General features: G+C 43.7%; 6 protein-coding genes across 16 annotated transcripts; 2 read left to right on the top strand and 4 right to left on the bottom strand.

Annotated features, from left to right (window-relative positions):
- Window positions 1-214: 214 nt before the first annotated feature.
- On the bottom strand, window positions 215-3007 carry LOC129590342 (low choriolytic enzyme-like). 6 transcript variants are annotated; one of them, XM_055485514.1, is made up of 7 exons: window positions 2783-3007; window positions 2486-2595; window positions 2325-2400; window positions 2044-2173; window positions 1792-1973; window positions 1512-1724; window positions 215-1405 (listed from the first exon to the last, which is right to left on the bottom strand). In XM_055485514.1, exons 1-7 carry the CDS (start codon window positions 2859-2861, stop codon window positions 1395-1397), a joined length of 801 nt encoding a protein of 266 aa, XP_055341489.1. In that variant the 5' UTR covers window positions 2862-3007; the 3' UTR covers window positions 215-1394. The 6 variants fall into 6 exon arrangements, with proteins under 6 accessions (XP_055341489.1, XP_055341485.1, XP_055341483.1 ...); XM_055485510.1 differs by having other exon boundaries at window positions 218-1354; window positions 2044-2171; window positions 2486-2680; XM_055485508.1 differs by having other exon boundaries at window positions 218-1354.
- Window positions 3008-3166: 159 nt separating this feature from the next.
- Window positions 3167-6606, bottom strand: LOC129590344 (phospholipase A2 group XV-like). Of its 2 annotated transcripts, XM_055485517.1 has the most exons (7): window positions 6499-6606; window positions 5289-5574; window positions 4938-5094; window positions 4637-4854; window positions 4275-4570; window positions 3964-4149; window positions 3167-3765 (listed from the first exon to the last, which is right to left on the bottom strand). In XM_055485517.1, the coding sequence occupies exons 2-7, from the start codon at window positions 5464-5466 to the stop codon at window positions 3490-3492; spliced, it is 1311 nt and encodes a 436-aa protein (XP_055341492.1). In that variant the 5' UTR covers window positions 5467-5574; window positions 6499-6606; the 3' UTR covers window positions 3167-3489. The 2 variants fall into 2 exon arrangements, with proteins under 2 accessions (XP_055341492.1, XP_055341491.1); XM_055485516.1 differs by lacking the exon at window positions 6499-6606 and having other exon boundaries at window positions 5289-5691.
- Window positions 6242-9605, bottom strand: LOC129590343 (peptidase M20 domain-containing protein 2-like). The gene is made up of 5 exons (XM_055485515.1): window positions 8302-9605; window positions 8028-8177; window positions 7413-7701; window positions 7065-7163; window positions 6242-6994 (listed from the first exon to the last, which is right to left on the bottom strand). Exons 1-5 carry the CDS (start codon window positions 8704-8706, stop codon window positions 6543-6545), a joined length of 1395 nt encoding a protein of 464 aa, XP_055341490.1. The 5' UTR covers window positions 8707-9605; the 3' UTR covers window positions 6242-6542.
- A 135-nt stretch (window positions 9606-9740) lies between these two features.
- LOC129590341 (uncharacterized) lies at window positions 9741-12860 on the bottom strand. The gene is made up of 10 exons (XM_055485507.1): window positions 12706-12860; window positions 12377-12575; window positions 12157-12299; window positions 11668-11873; window positions 11381-11563; window positions 10915-11232; window positions 10690-10853; window positions 10327-10450; window positions 10036-10241; window positions 9741-9872 (listed from the first exon to the last, which is right to left on the bottom strand). Exons 1-10 carry the CDS (start codon window positions 12756-12758, stop codon window positions 9816-9818), a joined length of 1653 nt encoding a protein of 550 aa, XP_055341482.1. The 5' UTR covers window positions 12759-12860; the 3' UTR covers window positions 9741-9815.
- Window positions 12861-13091: 231 nt separating this feature from the next.
- LOC129590522 (zinc metalloproteinase nas-14-like) lies at window positions 13092-17238 on the top strand. 5 transcript variants are annotated; one of them, XM_055485795.1, is made up of 7 exons: window positions 13092-13499; window positions 14626-14738; window positions 14852-14975; window positions 15040-15163; window positions 15268-15446; window positions 15737-15973; window positions 16293-17238. In XM_055485795.1, exons 2-7 carry the CDS (start codon window positions 14652-14654, stop codon window positions 17084-17086), a joined length of 1545 nt encoding a protein of 514 aa, XP_055341770.1. In that variant the 5' UTR covers window positions 13092-13499; window positions 14626-14651; the 3' UTR covers window positions 17087-17238. The 5 variants fall into 5 exon arrangements, with proteins under 5 accessions (XP_055341770.1, XP_055341769.1, XP_055341768.1 ...); XM_055485794.1 differs by lacking the exon at window positions 13092-13499 and adding an exon at window positions 14311-14539 and having other exon boundaries at window positions 14876-14975; XM_055485793.1 differs by lacking the exon at window positions 13092-13499 and adding an exon at window positions 14311-14539 and having other exon boundaries at window positions 16302-17238.
- Window positions 17239-18221: 983 nt separating this feature from the next.
- LOC129590576 (uncharacterized) lies at window positions 18222-21561 on the top strand. Its single transcript, XM_055485878.1, has 3 exons — window positions 18222-18517; window positions 18635-19775; window positions 19922-21561. Exons 1-3 carry the CDS (start codon window positions 18422-18424, stop codon window positions 21559-21561), a joined length of 2877 nt encoding a protein of 958 aa, XP_055341853.1. The 5' UTR covers window positions 18222-18421.
- The last annotated feature ends 2167 nt before the right edge of the window (window positions 21562-23728 follow it).

Genomic DNA, 23728 nt, shown 5'->3' with positions numbered 1-23728 from the left:
ATGGCAACTTCAAAATAAATATATGACGACATGCCGTGTCGACCACCGCGAGGAACAAACCGTTTGACGCTGAAATAAACCCAGCAGCAACCGTAGTTTGTCGCCACCGGCAGCTATCGGGGCATCGGTGCCTGAATGATTCCATCTGAAGGTTTCACTGCCCGGAGCACATAGCGCGCAGGGCAACATGATTTCCCATATCCGTTCACATTTGTTACTTCCGTAGATTTGTGAGTCGAAGCCATAAAAACAAACTTAATCTTGATTTTTTCATTCCCACATATGCTGTATAAATTAGTGTATACAGTAGCAGCAAAAAGATATTTTCCTACAGATAGTGCAGACAACGTTGATGTATTTGGCATTACACATTTTTACTGCAAGCTCAATAGATAAAAACAATTCTGTTCAGAAGGACTGTCTCTGTGATATGAAAGATACTGATACTGAATGTCATAACAGATTGCCGTTGAGCTTAATAATGTGCAGACTCAGCAGTCAGCTGGCGCGTGCTTTGCAAACGGTTCTGGCTTCCAGTGAGGATGTTTACTGGTGTTGTAATTAAAGTATCGTAGCGTTTGACGGCTTTCCAATTTACTGTAGGATAATCCAACGTTTCTGCAGTTAATGGGTATGTACATCTCCCCAACCGTGATCATCCAACGGTCCGTCGGTAGAACACTGGTTAGTGACCTTTGTGTGAATAGAGTCGGCTTACCCGCCAGCCAGCTGCGAAACCAGTGATACCGGCAGTCGCAATGCAGTAGCTGCAGGTGAGCTAGTATTTCTGCTCTCCGACCCTTGGTCTGCTTCGTGGGCTTCCAGTATTCCTCCGGTTGGAAGATTTCCAATCCGACAAGTGCAGTGAATGCGTTCTCTTGTACACTGGAAATCGTAGTGGCATGAAACACCAGTCGCTTTAGGTTTGCGTTGAAGTCAAAGTCCATCCTAGTAATTTGTTGGTTGGAACAGTAATACAATCCAAAATCCACGAGCTGTGTCAGTTCTATGTCGCGCAATTTGGATGTTGTAAACGGGGTTGTGCACTTATGGATGCCTAGTTGGATTAGCTTCTGTTTGATCGGATGAAAATGCGTCGCGTTTGCAACCGCTTTGTCGGAAATATAAGCCGAATAATTTGGTACATGGGTTTTGTACCGAAGTGTCTGAACGATGGTTTGCGCATCCAGAGCGATGGCGTCGGTGCTACAGTAAATCGATATTCGGTGAGGCGGATCCTCTTGACAGTTAACGACGGCCGCGTATCTTCTCAACCAGCTAAACGCTTCCGATGTTCGTAGTCCTTCACGGTATACATGGCAATGTCCCACAGATATATTGCAGAGCTCCTCCCCTAAAGGTTGCAATAGGAAAGGTTACTGGCGGCGAGCATTTCACATTCTTACTACCCAAAAAATTACCAAAACGCAGGTCTCAGAAGCCCATTAGACTGACCATTACAAATTCTTACTAAAATTGTTACGTAATTTACAGTAATCTTTTGAACTCACGTTCGCACTTATAAGTGAATTTCAGTTTATGCACATCCAGATCGCTGAGAACCGTATTTCTCTTTAGCTCGCCAGTCCTTGCGGACATAACTGGCTTTTGTTTATTCTTTGCGTAGTAGTCATTATACGGTGGATAGTGCATTATGGAGAGACGGTCATATGGCATTCCTAGTGTATCCATGTTGCTGTTCTTGTTATAGTCATTAGCATAATCTGCGAATAAAAAAATCTCGTTATGTGGTCTGTCTGTAATGCGTAGCACCTTAATAGTATAACTGACGTTTATTATCTTGGATGTTGTCGTAATGTATGATAACGTGTTCGTCGCGGTCCAGTCGTGTATGTTCGTGGAAAAACCCGAGGACATGAAGTAATTCGTGGATGATAGACGGTAAGTCGCAATGCGATGACAGTGCCATGCGCGTAAACGTGTTCTCCCTGTATCCGATCTCGGCGGCACATCTTTAGCAAAAGGAAGCTAGTAAAATCTGCACGGGGACACACGACACAATTTTGCAGTTTACGAGCTTACCTAAATGCCCCTAAGATGATCCGGAGAGAACTTCGTTCTTGGGTTCGGTTGATGAAACGAATACAGTGATGTGTCGCTTGAGAAATAGCCGCCATAGCCAGCCGGATGAGCGAAACATTCAAAATTCCCTCTATAATAAACACATAAAGTAAGTAATAGTGTCATAAGCCCATCATCGTTGCTAGTTGCAAACAGTATTTCCTGCTGTTTCTATTGCAGGGATCGCTCAAGCGGTTTGACTTCCACATCTTTTTGATAGAAATAAGCGTACAAAATCGTACTTGTGTTGGAATCAAGATAAAATGGAACAATTCCATTTGGCCATAATCGTGCCGATTCAACGACATTGTTATACATCTAGTATAGAAAATGAAAACGGTAAGCGGTGATCGAGAGGATAAAAAGAAGACATTACGGAAAAATCAGCTGCAGACTACAGTACATCTGTTGTGTTTCCGGTGTCGTACGCTCCGATAATGTCCCCTTCGAACAGCGCGCCATCAAGATCCTCAGTGGTGACGTCATCATAATTTGATAATACCTCTCCTAAAACTATTGTAATTTTCCGGAAAACGGGAATAAGCAAGCAATCTGTAGATTACTTTGTAGAGGGCCCAAGCTACGTTGTATCACGATCCTGCTTGGTCAAACAATGATTCCAAGCTTGTGCTGTGGAACACCCTGCTGCAGGTGCTGTAGGCTAGCTAAAACAGAGCTGCCAATTTAGCCCAAAACTTACCTTTGACGCACAAGACTTGTAACAAAAATACAGCGCAATAACTCATTGTTATGTTAAGTCCAGCAATCGTACGTTTCATAGCAAGCACGCGATAGGCTTTAGAACAAAATAACAGAAACAGTTCTGATTTGGGCAGGAAAATAAAAGGCGACCCTGTTTGGGAGCCGGATGATAACACGAAACAGATGAATAGAGTCAACTTCAAAAAACAGCAGCTCCTCGTCCTGTTTTTAATGTAGTACGCATTGTTTTTGACCAGCTTTGACGACTGATTACGGATATTTGGTCATAAGGATTGATCACATCTTTTACGGCTAGCACGGCGGAAGAGCTGATACATATCAGCGAAGAAGTTCAAAGTATTTGCTCCGAGCAGCGCAACAGTCGGCACTTTCCATTTACGGGTTTGGGTGAGTTGGATACATTAGATTTCTGTGTTTCCTTACTAACAAGCGAAAAAGCGTTCCACGCATAAAAAGCAAGAAAAAGCGCAAAACTGTTTAACTCGTACACGGCTTACCACAAGAAGTCCTGGCTACCGCATACAAGTGCCCAGTACTTGTTGGTTCATAAAAAAAAATTACGTTATCATCTTCTAACATTTGTCCCCTGCGCTATGCGGCTGACTATAAATTATTCATGCAACAGTTGTAGACTGTAGAGTGCACAAAGGTATCTACTGTATCAAGTGATTCTGTGATACTGTGTTAGCCGTTTATCTGGTAATCGAAGAGTATTTCCCGAATATAGTCCAGGACTTGTTTGTCGCGTGTCATCTGTCGGTGGCCGGCACCGGGAAATGTCTTAGTGACGACCTCGTCGCGTTGCTTGCCTTTCCATCGTTCGCACCCGTCCAAACTGCGCCGGTTCACCGTGCCATCGCCATCCTCCGAGATCACCATGGGAATCTTTTTCGGGAAGCCGCCTTCCTTGTACACATACGTTGCGGGTGTCGCCGTGCCGGTACCAGAAAGGCAATAAGTCTGAAATCACCACGCCATAGATTACGATACACATAGCAGCATAGTAGTCTACACAACAAGGTTCACGTTATGCTCTGTACTACCACATTTCTTTTTGAAATCTTAAAACTACCAATCACTTTCTGTCAACAGAACACCGAAAACCACTCAACCGACAAGAAACAAACTAATAATCAACAATTTCTCTTGAACGCTTACTTTTACTCCAGGTGGAATAAGGTCATATACGAGATTCTTGGTATCCTGGTAGAATTCCCAGCCCTCAGGAAAGTCCAGGTCATAGAAGAATTCCCTTAAATTGCCCAGATTGTAAACTTTTTGTGGGGTGTAGATTAGCGTTTCATTCTTGGCCCAGAATTTATCTGACGGTAACAGCGCAGCGACCTGCAAGAACCGAATAGGACGGTGCACCAAACTTTTACTTATAGGTTAAACCATGACTGTTTGCTAACTGATGAGTTACTTATTTAATGCGCAAGTGCGCTGTCCTAATCACCGGTATGGCTTACACTGGGATTGGTACGCAGAATATCCTTAATCTTGCTGCGACTGACGATAGCAATATCCAAATCATCCCCTGTGGCAATCACCTTGATAGGCTTCACCGCCCCGCCCCATGGTCCACCCATCCCAATGAACGCATTAATATATTTATCCTTCCATTCCTGTGTCTGATGGTTAAGGAAGTACAACGAGAACAGACAGCCCAGCGAATGCCCGATCAGCGTCACTTTGTGGTTGCCGTTGGCGGCATACGTGTCTTCCACTAATTTCTTTAGAAGAATGAAGTACTCTTCTTGCTCATCTGCAACAAACCAAAATCAGTACTGGTGAACAGTGCTCGAGAGCATTCAGGAAACGGTTTGCCTACTTTGAGCTTTCCTGAAATCGTACGGAGCACCGCGCACCGAGACGTTGCGTTTGTACCCGTTGTCGACCAGCATATCCACGATGTAGGCGAGATACTTGGATCCAGGTAACTGATTACCGGTTAGGTATTCAATCGAGTCGGTGTCCCCAAATCCAGGGACTTGTGTCCGCACGCCTTCAGGATTGGACGTCTTTCGGGTGATATTGTTGTAAATCAACCTATTTAATTGCAACGATAGTCATACAGTGAATATCTAATCGCCAATCGGATAACCACAGGACGTTATAGCGAAAGGTTTTACTTTAAATTGTCAACCCAGCAATCAACCAATCCGGGGATGAGCATATCCAGATCTGCCCATACGTGGGTCCAACCATTCGTTCTCATAGGACAGATGTTGCTGCGCACCGACGTCCGTTCTAACCATGCTTGAAGTTGGCTGCCGCCGTCACCCGGCACTGTGATGATACAAAATGCGGTAAGCATTATATTGCAGTGCGGAAAACAAAAACACTATGTTTATGGCTAGCACGCTCTCAGTAAGTTGTTTAGAAAGGAGCCAGTGTACAGTTATTCTTTATGAAAACAGCCCTAAAGTAAACGCTAACTGGGTCACAAATAATGAAGCGAACGTTATTCCGTCTTGACTTACGGATAATCACGGGAGTTAAGGCGCCTTGGGAAACACGGGTGCCGCTGTTGTCGCTGTTACTGCTCCCTCTGTCATTTCCAATACCCAGTTTCTGCTTGACTCTATCCAAAAACCCGGCCGACGATACTCCAATAAGGCAAACATAAAAATGAAACCATAGCAATGGTTTCGGGTCCATATTCTCACCGGAAAAGTATGGTTCTTCGGTGTCTATAGCCCCATACGGTGAGTACCAGATTTAGGGATAGAAGCCTGACAGAACGCTAGTCCCGCATGTATCACAAACCTGTAGCCAGAACACAAACCTGAAGCGTTATTTACACATTGCTACCCAGTCAGCTGAACGACTGCCGGCATTTGCTGGCTACAGTGTTTGCTTTGCAGTAGAGCAATAAAATATTATGGTCTCAAACACTTGCTTTACCAATAACTACGGTACTTTTTTACTGGTATTGTTGCTCATCAGCGTACTTGCAACTAATGTATGACTGACTATGAATGGCGCTTTTCCAAGAGAAATCAGCTGAATGGAAACCGGTTATTTCGCATAAAGCATTAACCGCTACTCTGTTAGTACTTACAGGATCCAGAAGCCTAATTTTACGCTACGGTTTAATGCACCGGTTATAGCCTGACAGAAATATGCATGTAAACTCTGCGCATGTTTTAGACAACTGCATGGCTGTAAAAGAGGAACATTACAGCACTTACAAAACAATACGTGTTAAATAATGGTACCCGCAATTAAAAATTAATATCCGAGGATACAATGTTCGCGGTGATAGAAGCAAATTAATACAAACATTTACATTATGATTATATCTGTACAAGATGAAAACCATGCTTATCGGAACGGCTTGGTGTGGATCACTGCGTGGGGTTGGATTGGTCACTTATTGATTCACAGGATCACAGATCATGGCTAAAGCCGGTTTCTTCTGTTTCCAATAATCTCGTTTTATGTATAAAAATATCCGCACTTTTTTATTTATAGTCAGAATCATCTACGCTTCTACGGTCAATCAGTCTTATTCATAGTTCCTACAGGCACCATAATTCCTAAATCTACTCGCGCTTTTCCATTAGCTGATGCATCGTGCAAGGAAAACGTGAAAATAAATTATTTCGTTTGAGCAATGCAGTTCCATAATTCTAAGACGTACACCGTCGCACTCGCTTATTTTTGCCTTCCGAGCTGTATAATACCCACCTTTGCTGCGTTGCATTGCATTCGGTTATTTTTTTGGACCCAAATTATTCTTGGATGCTGCCTCTCTTCTCCTCCAGCGCCATCGGCTTCAGCAGACCCATTTCGATCAGGAACTGCCGACTAGACCGGCGCCGTCCGGGATTGAAGCCACTGGGCAGCTGCAAGGACCTGTCTCCACCATCCGTCGAATCTGTCCCCTCGGGCGCTTTTCCCATAAATCCCGGTCGACGTTCGTCGAACTCTGTTCGTACGTCCTTTTGGAACTGCGGATTACTGAAGAGCTCCAGCGCGGTCAGAGCCAGGGCAGTCGCTGATTTCATGGCAAAGTGATGGGCAACCGGCTGGCCTACGCTGTCGCGGAATTCTTTGGTGTGGAGCATGTTGCAGTGTGAGTCACCGATAGAGAATGTGGGATGAATGCTGGGGATGGTGGTGGAGACGTTGCCCATGTCGGTGGAGCCGTACATGCCAGGCGGCAGCGTCATAAAGCGCATGCCTATAATCAATTCAATGTAAGCTTAACTAAATTTAAAGATAAGGACACGCAAGTAGTGGGTTATACTTACCGTTGTTCTCGCCAAAGTATTTGTAGATAGACAGTAGCTTTTGATTGCTCATCAAGCCAGAATAGCTTAGATCATTCATTCCGTAGTCCACTCGGCAACCTAAGCAGGACTTCTCTTGTTCAAATGCGCTTGCTTAAGGGTAATTGTATTTGTACTTGCATATAATGCTTTAGTTTTCTGTTCCGTTGAAGTTCTTTTCATTTTGCTGCACTTTTTGTGCGCCGGCTTTACTGTCTGGACCTAACTAATCTAAGGATGCAGTTCGGTTTGTATGTCATACGGTTCTATGAAGGAAATGATTGTCGATCTAGGCAGAACGTTCGTGAGCTCATGTATCTGCAAGCCAACCTGTTGCTTCTGCTCCGGCCTGGAGACACGCAGCCACACGTCTTCTTAACTCTTCCACATCGGCACTGGTGGGTGCTCGAATGTAGATGTCGGCCTTGGTGTAATCCGGGATAATGTTCGGTTTAGCGCCGCCGTGCGTAATGATCATGTGGATCTGATGGCCGGGTTTCAGCTGCTGCCGCAACATAGAGACGTTGTTATAAGCGGCAACCACCGCATCCAGCGCATTCACTCCTTCCCATGGACCGCAAGAGGCGTGTGCGGCTTTGCCGTAGAATTCCGCTTTCCACTGCATTTAATAGCAACGATGAATGCACTGGTAGTGCTGTTAAATAGTGCTGTTAAATAAAAAGCTAGTGGTCCAGTGGATACTAATGAATGCTAGTCCGGTTAATGTTATAAACACAGCACTATTAGTGGTACATGGAGTGTGTACTTGTACATATTTAGTATTTACATGTTAATACGGTGTCCCATATTGTACATAGTAGTAGTAGTATGTTGTACATAGCAGCGCACGCGTGCAGTCTACGCGTGAACCACTTACGAATTATACGGTTTACGATTAAAGTTGTGTTAAACCATTTGAACTGTAACTAACAATAAATCGCGTACATGATCGATACTCAGAATTGTTGGTTCCAGCACGTCCACCGCCGCTGGATGGCTCATCAGAGCGTAATCGACACCACTGAAGGCGCCTGATTCCACGAGAAGTACCTTCCCGCCTCCCAGTTCTTCCGCCGGAGCACCCATACAGACAATCTATTCGACAAACAGTTTCATAATTCCGGTTTTCACACGTTTGCAAAATTGTTTAGCAGCACGATTGTATACTAAAACAAAGACGAAAATATCTTTCACAAATGATTTCTACGGCACTTCGTACTTTGCCCTGCGCAGATGTGCCGGCTGTCTTGAGCACCTCCGCTGCCGCCAGGAAAGCCCCCAAGCCGACAATGGCAATCAGGTTGTGGCCACATCCGTGCCCGATTTCCGGCAAGGCATCGTACTCACACAGCACTGCCACCGTTGGGTGTTGGGCGGGATCGAAGCCGCCAGTGCAGAATTCTCCCAAAAAAGATGTCTTAATATCGCAGAAATTTCGCGTCACGGTATAGCCACTCGTTTCTATGTACTCCGTTAACTGTTGCACTGCGTGGTGCTCGTGGTAACCGATTTCAGGGTGGCTCCATATCTCGTGGCTGATCTTGCAGAGGCTGTCGAAGTGCGCCTGCAGCGCTTGCTGGACGGAGGATTTGAATTGGAGAGCAACAGGCGGATTTTCCGACATTTTCTTGGAGAGTTATTTAAGTGCTAAGTGTTTACCACTTACAACCACTTACCAATATGATATCACTTTTCGGCAGGAAACAAATGCGAGAGTACAAAGTGTGCTGGGCAAGCATTTATACTCGTACTAATAATTATGTTTCTGTACACACTGTGTAATGCAGTTTCCTGTATATGTATATGTACAGTACGATCAGCATTCTAGAAGTGAGATGTGTGCGTTAGCGCAGTTGATTATCAGATTCTGTATCAGCAAACGGCGTCTTATCATTAGCGGTATTATCCATTACGTTGTCTGATTGTCTGTGAGCAGGTATTAATATTGCCACCCATGCAGAGCGTATACCAGTAACCATTTTTACTGGAAGTAGTCTTTGAATTTACGTACAAATGGATTGCACCCACCTTGTAAACGTAAACGAGGAATATCGAGAGTTAGTAAAACTCCGGCTTAACAGCATACAATTGTTTTACGGCCGGTTTACCGGTTGGCAAACTGACATTAAGCGTGGTTAGACAAATTCGTTACAAAACAGCGCCGAAGGGGCCGCGTACAAACGGAAATCAACTCCTGCAGCGCTGCTCTAGAGATCTGTGCTAAGTTTGCCCTCTGAAACTGTTTCTCGTATTTTATGGAACGTTAACGCTTTGAAACGAACTGAGACAATAGTAGTCCATTATATAATGCTGCTTTTTTCTAAAGCGTCGGCTTGGTCTGAGCATCCGAAGCGCTGTTACCCACATTAGCGGCGGCAACAGTGCTATTAAAGTTATTTATGGAGATGTGTAAAGCACCTCTTATCTCACACAATGCTAGAGACGCTACCATGCACTCGATTCTTTCATTCGCTTTTTTACAGCTGTTGGATTTTAGTACTGTATCTATTAAATACATGCCCAGATCCCAGTTCGCTGAACGCACTCAGCTTTCAAATTATTAATTATCAAGTTAATTTGTCGCAGTCGAATATATTCAGCATATGCTGCACACTAACGCATACATTTCTCATGTAGTCGCCCGTAAGTGTGACTAAACAACTGAATCAGTTTAATGCGTTTACTGATCTTTATATCTTGTTCAACAGAAACTAAGAAAGGGCTCAAAGGTCTCTAGGGTTGCGGTTGACAGGATGCAATAACCGATTGCACAGGTTGGGATGGAGTAACCTAAAGTGGTATTTGCACAGTATTTAAGACTTACACCGCGACTTTTGCTACTTATAATTACCGATTTAAAACTTTACTATACATCCTGCATTCTTACGTATACTACTACAAGATCAAACGTAACAGTTACAATTATACCGATTTTTTTGTCAAAACTACTGACCTCCTTAGTGGCGATGTTCATGGTCGAACAGGCTGGTTTTTCTTGTTTATCCAAACCACAGACCAAAATCGTACTGCCGTCGATATTTAAGAAGGTGTCAACAATAGTGAACCGATTGGTTAATTTGTTGCCAATGTTCAGACTCCCCACAGTGAAATCCGGGGAATATGTGAAGATGTACTTGAAATTGTTCAGTTGCGTTGACTCTAAATGCGAATTCCATTGTCAGTACGTTAACAACGTAGCAATCCATCGGATCCCACAGAAAATCTTAGCGCAAGAGTGGCTTACTGAATTGCCAATGATCCTTGCCCACCACGGTTGAAGCTGTTGCGTTGCCGTCAGTTGAGCCGACATGACAGTCGAACTTGGAGGAGCCGGCCACTGGCGTGCAGACACCTGCTTGACCGGAAGGCTGAAAAAGCATTCGGCTTTACATTGCAACAAATTTAGGATGTACAAACTTAGGAATATTAAAACCTGTACATAGCGTCCATTTATAGCTGAACTGTATGCATCAGTATGCATTAGAAAACGTTTAAAGCGAAATGTTTAAACTGAGCTTTTGTCTGCGTAGGCAGAGTTGACCTTCCGGTAACCTGAATAACCGAGGAATTTTTCAATCAACATTTTCAGTCACACAAATATACATACGTTAATAATCCAGAATTCGCCCTTTTGAGGACTGAAAATGTGTGGATCCCATTTAACAATTGGTCCAGCTGGAGCGGCGACGAAAACCTTGCCGATTGGTTGTGGTTCATTGACCAGAGATATCTGACCGGCGTCGTTTATACTGATTTTTACAACGCAGTTCCCTGAAAATATTTGTAACCCAGTAGCCATTTCTTCTGCATTGAATTGTTTTTCTGCATGTACCGAAGAAGGCATAAATCGGCGAGGTCAAATCGGCTGGATTTTGGCGGATAATCTGTGTTAGGCGGGACTGACATATCGGTGCACACGTGTTGGGGAGCGAAACAATCGGTGCCTCAATACTTTCTTCGATTTCGGCTACATTCTTCCCCATCTCAAACTTAAGTTCACCTTCGCCAGGTACGCCGGAATTTGTACCCCAGGAATTAAGGATTTTCCAGTACTTAATGCCTTTATCGTCTTTGCACCAACCAACGATACGGACAGAGTGGGTTGTGGTTGTTGGTTTAACCTTTTGGTTAAGTTCACCTCGGTAAGGACCTGTAATGGTTTTAAATATGCCTGGTAGCTGAAGCTATTAATTTGTATTTTGTACGATATAGCTCTTTAATTCACGCTAAGTAGAGTATTAGCCATACTTTAATCAGCTTTTCTGCGTGCGATTGGTACCTCTCGGAGAATTTCTTACCTGTTTCCGGCTTCCATTTATACAAACTTTCGTACGGGTTCATGGAAGCGACAACTGGGCCGTTGGCTAAAATGTCTGTTTGTATGCGGAGAACCTGGGCATCAATCCTTTCTTGGGTTCGGGCCTCTTGACCACTAATGCTGCTTATCGGGTCTACCAGAGGACTTACGTAGTAACTGTCAACTACGAAAATACAGCCAGATGGTAAATACACAGTGCCACTTTTGGTAAAAGTAACGTGATTATATATTTTTTTAATCAATATATTTTTTTATATTGCTGCGCACTTAAAGCGGTGTCTTCGACAACGGTCTTTTTGTCGTATTCCGGATTGGTGCATGTCGATGTGCACGTGAAGTTGCCTCCCTCATGCTGGTCTGGGGCGACTGGGTATGGTTGACATCCAACATGGCTGTTGTAATTACCTCCGGTTATATAGCCGCTGGTGGCTGCCCATCGAAAAAAATTCGCCGGTGATCCTCCATTATTACAGCTGCAATCGCGTGTTTAAAGTTTCGCAAATGCTATGGTCATTAATACGACAATCACCACGTATTACAAAAATGTATCGAAGAAAATTATGGTTTTTTCGTGTTCACGATTAGATTCTTGTACCGCTACTTCCCTAAATACTGTAATATTGAAAAAGTACAAGGGATTCGTGATCTCAACAACACATTTATTGGTGCTACTGATTTATACTCGTATCGAAGTTCGTGCTCGCTGAAATCATAAATTCCACAGTAAGAAACAAAGTTAAAAATGAGAATACTCACTTTGATTGGCCGTTCTTCTTTGCGCGTTCAAAACTGCAGCTAGCGACGTACGACGCCGACACGTACGTCTGGCTGGGTTCTTTACCGGCCGCTAATTCGGAAATACAAATCCGGTCGGACAATACGCTGGCGGATGCCATCGCCTAAAATATTACAATATGCAGCACTTTCAGCCTTCTACGAGCTAGATCCGCTACAGTGCGCCGACTGGGATCATTACCCAACAACTGCCACAACCTCCTTGATCACGGATATCCGAGATGCTCTTACACTGCGACCATTTCTCCCGGGCATCGAAGCATTCCGGAATCGCACCGACAGCCCGATGACGGTGAGTGGCGATGAATTTCGGCTGCTGTTTTAACTGTTCTGGCGTCAGCGGGATTGTTCCGGGTTTTGGACGGCGCGGCTTGTCCGCCCTATCGGTGCAGTGGAAAGGTAAAACCACATGCGGTCGAAAGTGACATTAAATTATTAGACTTTGTACTAACGCAACGTCAAAGTTTACTGTCGTAAAACTGAAAATATATCGGTACAGTATATTCTCACCAAGAAGCAGCCAGTAAGAGCAATACCGGTATCACCGTAGCTGGCGACCTCATTTTGTATACACAAAAGTTAGTCTTATCGAACTGTATTGGCGACCGAAGTGGGTAGTAGTATATATAATATTACGGTTTCTTTATACAAATGAGAAAAATGATAGACAGTAGAGTGCTCGTGGTGGAAATTGCTGTGCGGCAAAAAATTCCTGGTTTATGGGGAACATCAGCAAAAACCTCACGTGCACTCAAGTAGAACGCTGAAAATGTCTAGCCAAAACACACAGCCACTTGGCTCCGTTATGCGGTTTTCTGGAGTACGAAGCATTTTAAATGACACGCAATAATCCTTTTATGTAGTAAGTGCTTCACAGTGTTTATGAAAACCTTGATTTTTGAACGTTAACATAACAAATGCATTCAGGAAAGTTACTGTGCAATGAGTAAATCTCTGGCTTGAAATCAAGAAAAACAAGTGATTACTCTATCTTAGTGGTTGCATTAATGATTGATACCATGGCTCGGCTTCGAACTCATGGTTATTTTCGCAATTGCTAAAAAAAATTAAGCTGATCTGAGAAAATCTTGGCCACAAATTATCTGTAGCGGACGAAAAACTGAACTGCATTTATGTTCTGGAATGCGATATCACAAAGCTATCAGAAACTGCAGTGGAAATGCATAAGTGACAGATCCATATTCCAACTCAAATTAAACTATGGAACACATTCTGAGTGTTCCGCAGTTGCTAATAACACAATGCAGTGGCTGACTGCAACGGTTGGGACGGAATCCCATAAAGTAAGTAATGTACAGTATATAATACATCATGCAGTAATCAGTATACTGGTACATAGTCTGGTACTACAGTATTAAAGGCGCTTTTCCCGATACAGAAACGTATTGCCGAATTTAAATGGGCCTCATTAAAATTTAACCACAAATTACAACTACAATTAGGACGTTCACTTACTTACCCGCATAACTACTTAGCTTCCCTAATCCCTATTCACTGGCGAGGTTTATATTAAGTAAGCAAATAAACGATTCGTATTGCAATTGTGACAGTGTTATTGCCCCTTCGTTGGTTTCAGAATAGGTGCAAGTACATATCGCCTCGAGGACCTGCCCAGCTCAGATGAGCGAACAGAAGTCATGTTTTTTTTTCTTTTATTAGTTTGACACCATACACGCATTACAAGTTTGTCACAAGATTGCTTGCAATATCGCGCACAACGAATTTAATTTTTCGAACACCACAGACCTCGTTAAACTTTTAAGTCGACAATTACGATTTTCACACCGGCGTGATGATGACTCCTTTATGGCAATGGCACTGCAGAATTGCAGCCATGTCTGGTTTTGCTCCTTCCAGGTAATGTGCGAGATGGGAATTGCTGTCTCCTCGTCTGAACGGTGGAAAACATTTGCGAAATTAACTTTTTTGGCTGTAAAGGCGTGATCAGATAAATCAGGTTTCAAAAACGATGTGCCTCAGGCATACTACGGGGTGTTAATTTTTCGTCAATATACAGTTTTTTAATGTAATTTATCTTCCTGATGTCGTCAGCTGCAGCCCATAATTTTATGACCGGGAGCCATAGTCAAAAAACTCTGTAATACACAGAGACCAAAGTAGTAATTTGAGAGACCAAATTATTCAGAGACCAAAGTAGTGATAATTTAGCTACTTTCTGTATTTAAACTGGTACTCACAGCATTAATTACAAGGTCTTGTTAATTAGGAGCTAGGAACACTGCAATTATGCCGACAACGTCGACAGTTTTTCCTTTACTTTTCTTCCTGTGTCATTGTAGCACAGCATACGGTTTAATCCAAAGTAAGGTACAAACGCTAGTTTGCTATACTGGTAGAACACTCGTTGCACCATCACTCTTGTCTTATATCTGGTCGCTCCGTCAACAGACTGGAGGGATTACATCCATCCGGATATGCTAGAAAATAGCGAAGAGCACCAAGGACGTTATGATAGCGACATGATGGAGGGAGACATGGTCGGCTTCGAAAAACCGGAACAAGTAAGGAGATTGCAAGGAAGCGTTTACTCTTACGAGTCTGCAGAATTAAGGGTAGTTTTGCTCATTAGTACGTAACCTTACCTGTCCATTATTACGCAAAATAGTATTAACAGTTTCTGTGCATTCATTACCAAAAGACGCCGAAAGGAGCCGCCAACGCTGTAGACGATACGAAACTTTTGTGGCCCAACAATACCATACCGTACGAATTCACACGGAAACAATTTGCGACATTCAGTACGCAAAACTTGTGCCATAGAGCTGACAGAGTAATAAATTTTTGGTGTGCTTTGATTTGCAGGTACAAAAGAAACCGCCTTCGTGGTGCAGTCCATGGCACTTATCAGCCAGCTGACCAACAACTGTATCAAATTTGTTCGCCGATCCACGGAAGAAGACTACATCGTTTTTCAAAGAGGCATTCAGTAAGCTTTGCTCGTTGTTTGCCGCATTGAATATAATCCTAAGACTTAGTAAGTATCATATTGTAAGAAAGCTATAACCTTCGATGCTTGGGTTTTATTGTTAGGTGCATGTCTAGTATTGGACGAACTGGAAGCCGGCAGCAGGTTTGGCTCTCACAAGCATGCATGCAGCATCACGGCGATGTTCAACATGAACTTATGCACACGATGGGCTTTCTCCATGAACAATCACGCTCCGACCGCGATAATTATGTGACAATCATTTGGGATAACATCAGCGAGGGTAACCAACAAGGCGTATACATGCATAGTAGTACATCCTAAAGGGTTATGTGAACAGGGTTTTATCGGTGATAATAATGTACTCAACGTAAAGTATCAATATCAATACGTACAGTATGCAGTACAAAATGGCATCTCGGGTGAGATAATATAGAAGTCAAAACTGGTGCTTTTCTCATACTTTGGCTCTCGTTGTTTCGAGCCAGATTGCTACCTAACAAATTTTGCAGCGTCGAAAGCAAAGTTATCCAATTCTTCTTCCGGAGTTGCTATGTTTGATTTAAACTGTAGATAATCGAGAGCAGTTCCAAAAGTATGATACGGGAATAACGTACGGATTACCGTATGATTACGAGTCGGTAATGCACTATGCATACAACGCTTTTGCCAAGGACAACAGCACGCCTACCATCGTTCCGAAAGTCAAACGGGCAAAAGTTGGCCAGAACGAAAATCTAAGCACACTGGATGTGGTCAGAATTCAGAAGTGTTTTCGTTGTTCGACCGCCACCGGAAGTGGTTTGCAAGGTAGAAAACAAGAATATACTCGTAGTACAGTATGTTTAGACTTTAGATGTCTTGTACTCTGCACAATTCAGTTGCCGCAGGAGACGCTTTTGCACTTTTGCTTTGAGACACTTTCGCTTTTGTATGCGTACAATTATTTGAGTTTTAGTTTGTATCAAGTATTTTCACTCATATAACTAAGCTATCGTAAATCGTCAGATTTTTCCACAACCGGTATCCTCTCCTCATTATTCGCCAGATGATGAAAGTGTAACTTGTAGCGTGCTGTTGGAAAAATCCAATATCCACATAGAATATTTACTAGCTATTTTAATTTGAGATCTGACAGCCAAAGTATCGCAACAAGCCAGCCGCATTAGCCAACTGGAAGACGAGATCAAAAAGTTGAGCAAGGACATTCAGACGCTGCGCACAAAGACTGAAGAACAGGATGTAACAGAAGAGCTCCAAGATATAAAGAATAACTGCAGTACTGTGGCGAAAGAAGTGCGCGAATTGCGCATTTATAGCAAAGATTTGGAGAAAAAGATCACAGCCACACCCGCAGCGGGCAGCACAGCGGTCTCTTCTGCATCGTTGGCTAGGCTACAGATTCTCCTCGATTCAACAAATAATACTTTGCAGAAGTTCAATATGCTCATCAGTAACGATAACAACAATGCGCCACCTATCGGATCAATTGTTGCGTTCGCCACGGAGACCGCGCAGACATTGCCGCGTTGCTGGATGCGGTGTGAGGGAGAGACATTCTCCACCGAAGATTTTCCGCAACTGGCTAAACTTTTTCCTTCAGGAGTTTTGCCGAACTTATCAGGGCGTTTCCCGCTGGGCCGCACAACTGCACATCCTTTGTGCGCCACAGGAGGCGAAGAGACGCATGAATTAACTATTCAGGAAATGCCTAGTCACTGGCACGCCGTAGAGAATGGCGGCCGGTTCGTCACCTTTAATAACGACGCGGTTTACCGATTTAGTAGTAATATACATATGGAAGGTAAAGAACCACTGGGGATCTTCGATGGATGGCAGTACACAGCCAAAGCTGGGGGAAGCGAACCACACAACAACATGCCGCCTTTTTATGCTGTACTTTACTTTATACGCGCTTGTTAACCAAGCACTTACAGAATTTTGCATGATCCTGTTCAACAAGATCACGTTTTTAGAACGATATGAATAACATCTAATGATGCATTATACTGGCATACACACTACTACTGCATGTCACGTGCAAGATCAATTTGCTAATGTTGGATACAGAATGCCTCGTACACCATATTTTTACAAAAAAAAAACAACTCACTAAAGTCTTAAAGATTTTATGCGTTTCCCATTTTTCGACAATGAAAAGCGACAGTTGTTGCGAAAAGCCGATTACAGAAGTCATCATTTCCTTTGCCATGCTGCTGTCAAGGCGGGAGTGGCATCTTATGCAGCTACACTCACTGCTGCAGGAACTAAGATAATAACAAACTGCCTGGACTTTGCATTGGATTCAGAAAATTGTGATGGTCATAAGCAGAACGCCGTTTAAGGTTACCTCCTGAATTTTGCGCAACGGTCAGCACACCTCTTATTTAGTTCCACTTGCGTTCACTTCAAACCGTCCATGGAGCCCATAAATAAGCACGATCAGCAATGCGTCAAGGCTCGGATAAATCAAAATGCATGAGAATTTCTTGAAATGTTTACGGGGTTATGCACTAGTGTTACCATATTCGGAGATTTTATGAAGTAAAATTTTCAGTAATATTAATTTTATATTTTAATTTCAGGAGCTGGTCCTCCTTCGACTTCTGAATAATTTTAATATAGTAGACAATGGTATATCTTGTATGTACACCTAGAGTGCTGTAGTAATTTATACTTTCGTCTTCAAATTCACGCACTGTAAATGGAAATACGAGTTTATAAAACTCTTTTAACCGGCTCCAAATCTTAATTTGCAGAAATAGTCTATTTACATTTTGGAATTTTTGTTAGCGTTTCCGAAGCCAAAACTAAATATTAATCACTGTATCATTAATCTCTAGTTTACGCTTAAACTGCAAGTACGTAATGATGATGATTTGATGACTAACGGCAAGAACATGCAGCGTCAAAAGAGGTGCAACTGGAAAGCCGAAAGCACAAAATAATCCACGCTGTGATCTCATAATTTGTCATCGTGAAACGAGTTTTCTTTTACGCCACTATATCAAGTAAATGCAACGCGATGTTGTCGCACTGTCAGTTGCAATCCTGACACTATAGCCGGTGTTCTCCAAATGAGCCTACTAGTTACTACGTAGTACTTACTACGCGTGCATACATTTGACAGGTTCAGCGATTTTAGAACTTTCTCTAGGACTAAGGAAACGCAGTTTCCTTGTCAAAACAATAGTTTATTCACTTGTCCTATATATACAAATCCGTTTTTGTCCAAAGTTGACTAATTTAAAGGTCAAAATGGAAGTGAGCCGTGAACGCAGTGATTCGTCTGCTTCGGAGTTTGAAATTGTGGATGATCTGCCACAGGATGAAAATCCCACAGCCCTTCTTCAGGTACAGATATTGATTACAACATTTAGATTAACGCACTGATACTAAATCCCTGGTCTATAATAAGAATTACATAATCTTCATATCTATGCTCTTACAAAAAAATATCAACATTTGCAGGCTGAACCAGATGGGTTTATGACAGAACAATCTCTGAAAGCGGATCAATGCCGTCGCACTCACCCCGTTTCCGAGAATCTGTGGGAACTCAAAGGTGAGGTTGATTTTCAGACTGAAAGAGCTGACGAGGAAAAGGAAATATCCACCCAGCATTCCCAAAGCACAACGGTCGCCACGCCCAGTACGCCTCTTTCGAGCTGTATCACCTTTTACGCAAACGAGGAATCGGAATCTTCAACGGCCGCAGCTGCCGAGCCTGAAGTATCGGTACCTTCGGTTACTGAAGTTACGCAAGAACTTTCCGAAGCAAAAATTGAACATGCAAATAAAAAAATGAAAGAGTTGCCACTATCAAAGCCCAGAGCAAGTGTTTCCCAGACTGAGGCAAAGTTACACAAAATCTTCAAAAGTACGGCTACTGAATCAGAAGATGCAGGCGCAGAACGGATACAAGGGCAAGAATTAACTCCCGGAAAAGCAAGCATAGTCGCGATGCTTAAAGAGAAAAATGTATTTCCTGTTGGAGAAATAACCGATGACCTTTCAGTAGCGATCAAAAGCGCTTCCGTTACGTACATTTTTCACAATGATGACCGTGATCGCATCGACAGTCCGTCGAAGTGGAATGAATCTTTGCAAAGCTTCCTGGGGCTCAGTGACAGTCCGGACCACCAAAACGCGCTGTTCATATTTGTAGATCCACAAATGCGTAATCCGCCACGCCTGTCCCCGACAAAGACTGCCGTTTGGTGTTACCGCTACGGAGAGCTAGTTGGTGAAGTCATTATGCAGGAAACTCAAGAACCTCCAGAAGCCACCGCAAAACCTCTAAAAACTCCCGAACAAGGGCAGAAACCAAAAAACCGCGGAGATGTAGAGATACCTTGTCCGGGATCGCGAGAAATGCATGGTTGCTCAGCCGAAAATCGCCGGTGGAGATGTGCAGGGTGTGCTCAAGGTCTGGAATACGGATTCGATGGATTCTTCTATTGCAACTGTGGTAAAGCTCCCGCAAGAGCTTTTGTATTTCATTGCGGGGAAAAGGTGCATGGGAACGAGCACATCGGATTTCCGCCGGCGGTCATGGACAGGTTGCTGCTGGATATACAGCCTTTTGACGAAATCAACATTCTGATTCTAGGTATGCATCGGTCTTGCGCTGGTTATCGTCCTCCGGTTTTAATTCTTTTTAAGCTTTTTGTACTTAAATGATTAATCTGACCCAGTTATAGAACAGAAAATATAGAAAATAAAATAAAATTATAGAACCACTCTGCTGTACTGTAGGCGAAACGGGGGTTGGCAAATCTACGTTCATCAATGGCTTTGCTAACTTCTTAACATATTCAAATCTGGACGACGCCCTCGCCGAACCGGTGTATCTGATTCCCGCCCATTTCACCACACTCAACGAACATTTTGAAGAGCAGGTCGTCACAATGGGCTCGAGCAGCAACGAAGAAAGCGTTTTGGGCCAGTCCGCCACTCAGATGCCACGCAGTTATGTCTTTAAGAAAGGTCACACAATTGTCCGCCTAATTGACACGCCCGGCATTGGCGACACCCGGGGCACCGAACAGGATAAAAAGAACTTCCAGTTCATCATGCAGCATCTAGCAAATTACGACAAAATCAACGGCATCTGCATTCTTCTGAAACCCAATAATTCGCGCTTGAACATTATGTTTCGTTTCTGCATCAAGGAGCTGCTGACGCATCTGCACCGTGATGCATGCCACAATATCGCTTTTGTGTTTACCAACGCACGATCGACGTTCTACCGTCCGGGTGATACGTTTCCGATTTTGAAGAAGCGAATTAAGGAATCTAACGGAGTGGATATCGAACTGAGCAGCGCGACAATTTACTGTGTGGATAGCGAAGCGGTACGCTTCATGGCGGCCCTGAAGCAGGGCGTGACCTTTTCGCAAACAGATGAAGAAAACTTTATGAAGAGCTGGGAAAAGTCGGTGGAAGAGACAGAGCGATTACTGAAGTTTGTCATGACTCGAACACCCCATGCGCTGCGTAATACGATCTCTTTAAACGAAGCTCGACGCCTAATTCTCTCCTTTACCGAACCGTTGACACATATTACGAAAAATATCCAACTGAACTTGCAGTTGGCCGACGATAAAGCAGCCGAGATACGAGCGTTTGCCAGCAGCCGAGAAGCGTTGAAAGAAAAGCTCTTCGTTCCAATCGTCGATTTAGAAGCAACACAGCTGGGGTTCCCAAGAACCGTGTGTATTGCGGAGAAGTGCATTAAAATGGTGGGTAACAAGGCGAATTATGTGACTTGGTGCCACGATCACTGTTTTCTTGAGGGTGTCACTGTCAATCAGTATCCGCAACCGGAGTTACAGAAATGTTCGGCAATGCAGCGAAGCGGTGGTGTCAGTTGTGAACATTGCGGATGCATTTGGGAGAAGCATATGCATATTACCTACGAAGTGCACGAAGTGGAAAAGCGTACAGTTGACGAAAACGTGCGGCGGATGCTCCAGCAGAAGAACGGCCAGATTGCCGCCGTTCAGACTATGCTTCTGGACATCGAAAAACGCAAGAATGACCTGAAATCTGAAGAAAAAGAAATCCGCAGAGTGTCGGTGCGTTTTGGCTACTTCCTGAAGGAGAACGCTATGCTGCCGTACAATGACGCCATGGAAGAGTACCTCCGTTACCTGATTTCGGCGGAGCGCGAAAAAATTGCGGTCGGTGCCAGTCGCGCTGTCCTGGAGAACTATCAGAATATGCTAAACGCGTACCAAGAAGAGCGGAAAATCCTGGAAGAAGCGATGCAGGCGGGTAACCATGAACAGCCAATCACCGCCGAGGAAATCACGATGGCTATGCGCTCGTTGTATCGGCTGCCGCTCAATGGACAAAAAATTCGCCGCTCAATGGACAAAAAATTCGGGAGTTAGTGGAGATCGTACAGGATACGCGCGGGCAGGAGTCGCAGCATCAGGAGGTCTTTTACACTCCCAAGTACTCGCCTCGATCGCCGCCGAAACGGAACCTGGTACAGAAGTGCTTCGATGCTTTCGATAATTTCCAAGGGCGGTCGTCTGGTCGAAATGCCGCGGAGATGGAACCTAGAGACTTAGTCCCGCGGGGACGACGTCCCAGCTATCCATGGTTGCCTGGCTCTCCGCCTCGGGAACCGGCTCCACCGCGGTTTGGGCAAGAGAGCAGCGGTCGGCGTGGTAGATTTTTTGGCTTATTTTAATGATGTTTTATTCAGCGCCCATCTCCTTCCATTTGCTTCACTTTATCATTACATTTCGTTACTTATCGCTGCATTCCGTGATGCTTGTTGGAAACCATCCTGTGCATTCTGGACAGCTGTTAACTTTAACACGGAGCATGCAGACCACTGTCGCATACAGTTATGAACTCCAACCCCTACAGCCTTACGCACTATGAGGGCTCTTCTCCATTTGTAAAGCTTTTCAAGGAAATATGCCGTATATATGCACATATATGTGATTTAGTGTCTCGCTTAAAATAAAATTTAAAAAAAGGTCCAAAATCATGCATATGACCAGGTTTTTTCTCTCGGCAGTTTGCCTAAAGAAAGTGAAGTAGGTTTGAAGTTTTTCAACGACATCTTGGCATCGCAAACCTGAAAAAATCGCGTTCGGGGCCCGTGGTGTTGTCCTGGAGAACTACCAGAACAGGATCAAAAGCGCGTGTCAAGATCAAAATGTAGAAGGAATACTGCCCTAGTAATATGCAAAGGCCTGTGTATGTCATCTTTATGCGTTTGATTTTCGTAATGCCTTGATATCGCACATAGAAACGATAGGCAATGTGTACAGTAACCGTGTGACTATGCAGCCGCCATACCATTTTGCATATGATTAACATCAGATTAGCAATTCAACCAGTAACTATAGCGGTCTTGTTTTATTACGATTTAATGGGTGGATGGTTTGCATGTATGTACGTAGTATGAACTTGTACACAGTACTACACACCGTGCAACAAATGTTTACGAAATGATCATGCACGGTACTTCCCAAGTCCAGCCATCACTCCTGGCTTGTGCCATCGCCATCGCAGTACAGAAGGGTGGAGCTGTGTTGCATACTGTAGCAATGTAGCTGAAATTGTTATTATGGGGCATTAATCATCAACATGCGACGCAAAAAATGTGGTATTGTGGTGGCGTTTGTCTGATAATTTTCCACTGATAATGATGGTCAGTGTCGAAACGCAACAAACCCGGTGCCCATCCTTGCGTTCAGCATAGCAAACACGGTATTCCTGAATTATGATCTTTTGCTCATGACAAGAGTACTTCTTGGCACATAATAGTCTTGCAGACTCTCAAGGTCTTATAATTGTGTAGAAACTGTAAATGTAGTCTGGTAACATGGAGGTTGTACAATTAACCAAACCGTTTTTAGAACAAGTTGAATAAAGCAGTGGCAGCCCAATATGGCTGTGGTTTTTCTCTTGCCTTAATTAGCTTCCTCCGACGAATTGCTGAGTCCGGAACATTGTATGTGTTGTAACAGGACAAGAATTTTGGCACACGGGAGTTTGTGCCTGGATTCGAACAACAGCCACACAAGAGTTTCGTGTGTATGATCGATTTGTTAAGTACCCCGCATGAAAGTGATGCGGAAAAACTATGCTGATTTGGTCGTGTTTCCGTATATTTCCAATTAAACTTTGCGCATATTCGAGTGTTGCTATTATGTAGTTAGTTGGTCGTCTCTAAATCGCATCCCAGGTATGCGCTCAGATACGGACGCTTCATCGCTTGCGCACATTTTAACAGCACTTTGCAGAACGTTCAATTTTCCAACGGAGCTGGCGCGAAATCCGATCGACTTCGACCATTGAATTTCAGCCAACTGGGCTTTTAATTGAAGGAGAAAAATATAGCATAGATTTTTTAAAAGTCGTTAGTTTCAGAAATCGTGCAGAATAAACGAATCCAGAATGCGCACGTTCGCATTCTGACCGCATCACTTTCGTGTGGGTACGCGCCACTGGTCGCATTGCACTATCGAGCGCCACAGCGGTTGATGTAAGGTACGACGAACTGTAACGAACTGTCATTTTTTGGCACTTAATAAA

Source organism: Paramacrobiotus metropolitanus, unplaced genomic scaffold (assembly GCF_019649055.1).
Source record: "Paramacrobiotus metropolitanus isolate TYO unplaced genomic scaffold, Prichtersi_v1.0 Parri_scaffold0000040, whole genome shotgun sequence".
In the NCBI taxonomy this organism is placed as follows: domain Eukaryota; kingdom Metazoa; phylum Tardigrada; class Eutardigrada; order Parachela; family Macrobiotidae; genus Paramacrobiotus; species Paramacrobiotus metropolitanus.
Note: the sequence above shows the minus strand (reverse complement) of the source record. Positions and strands in the feature narration are given on the sequence as shown.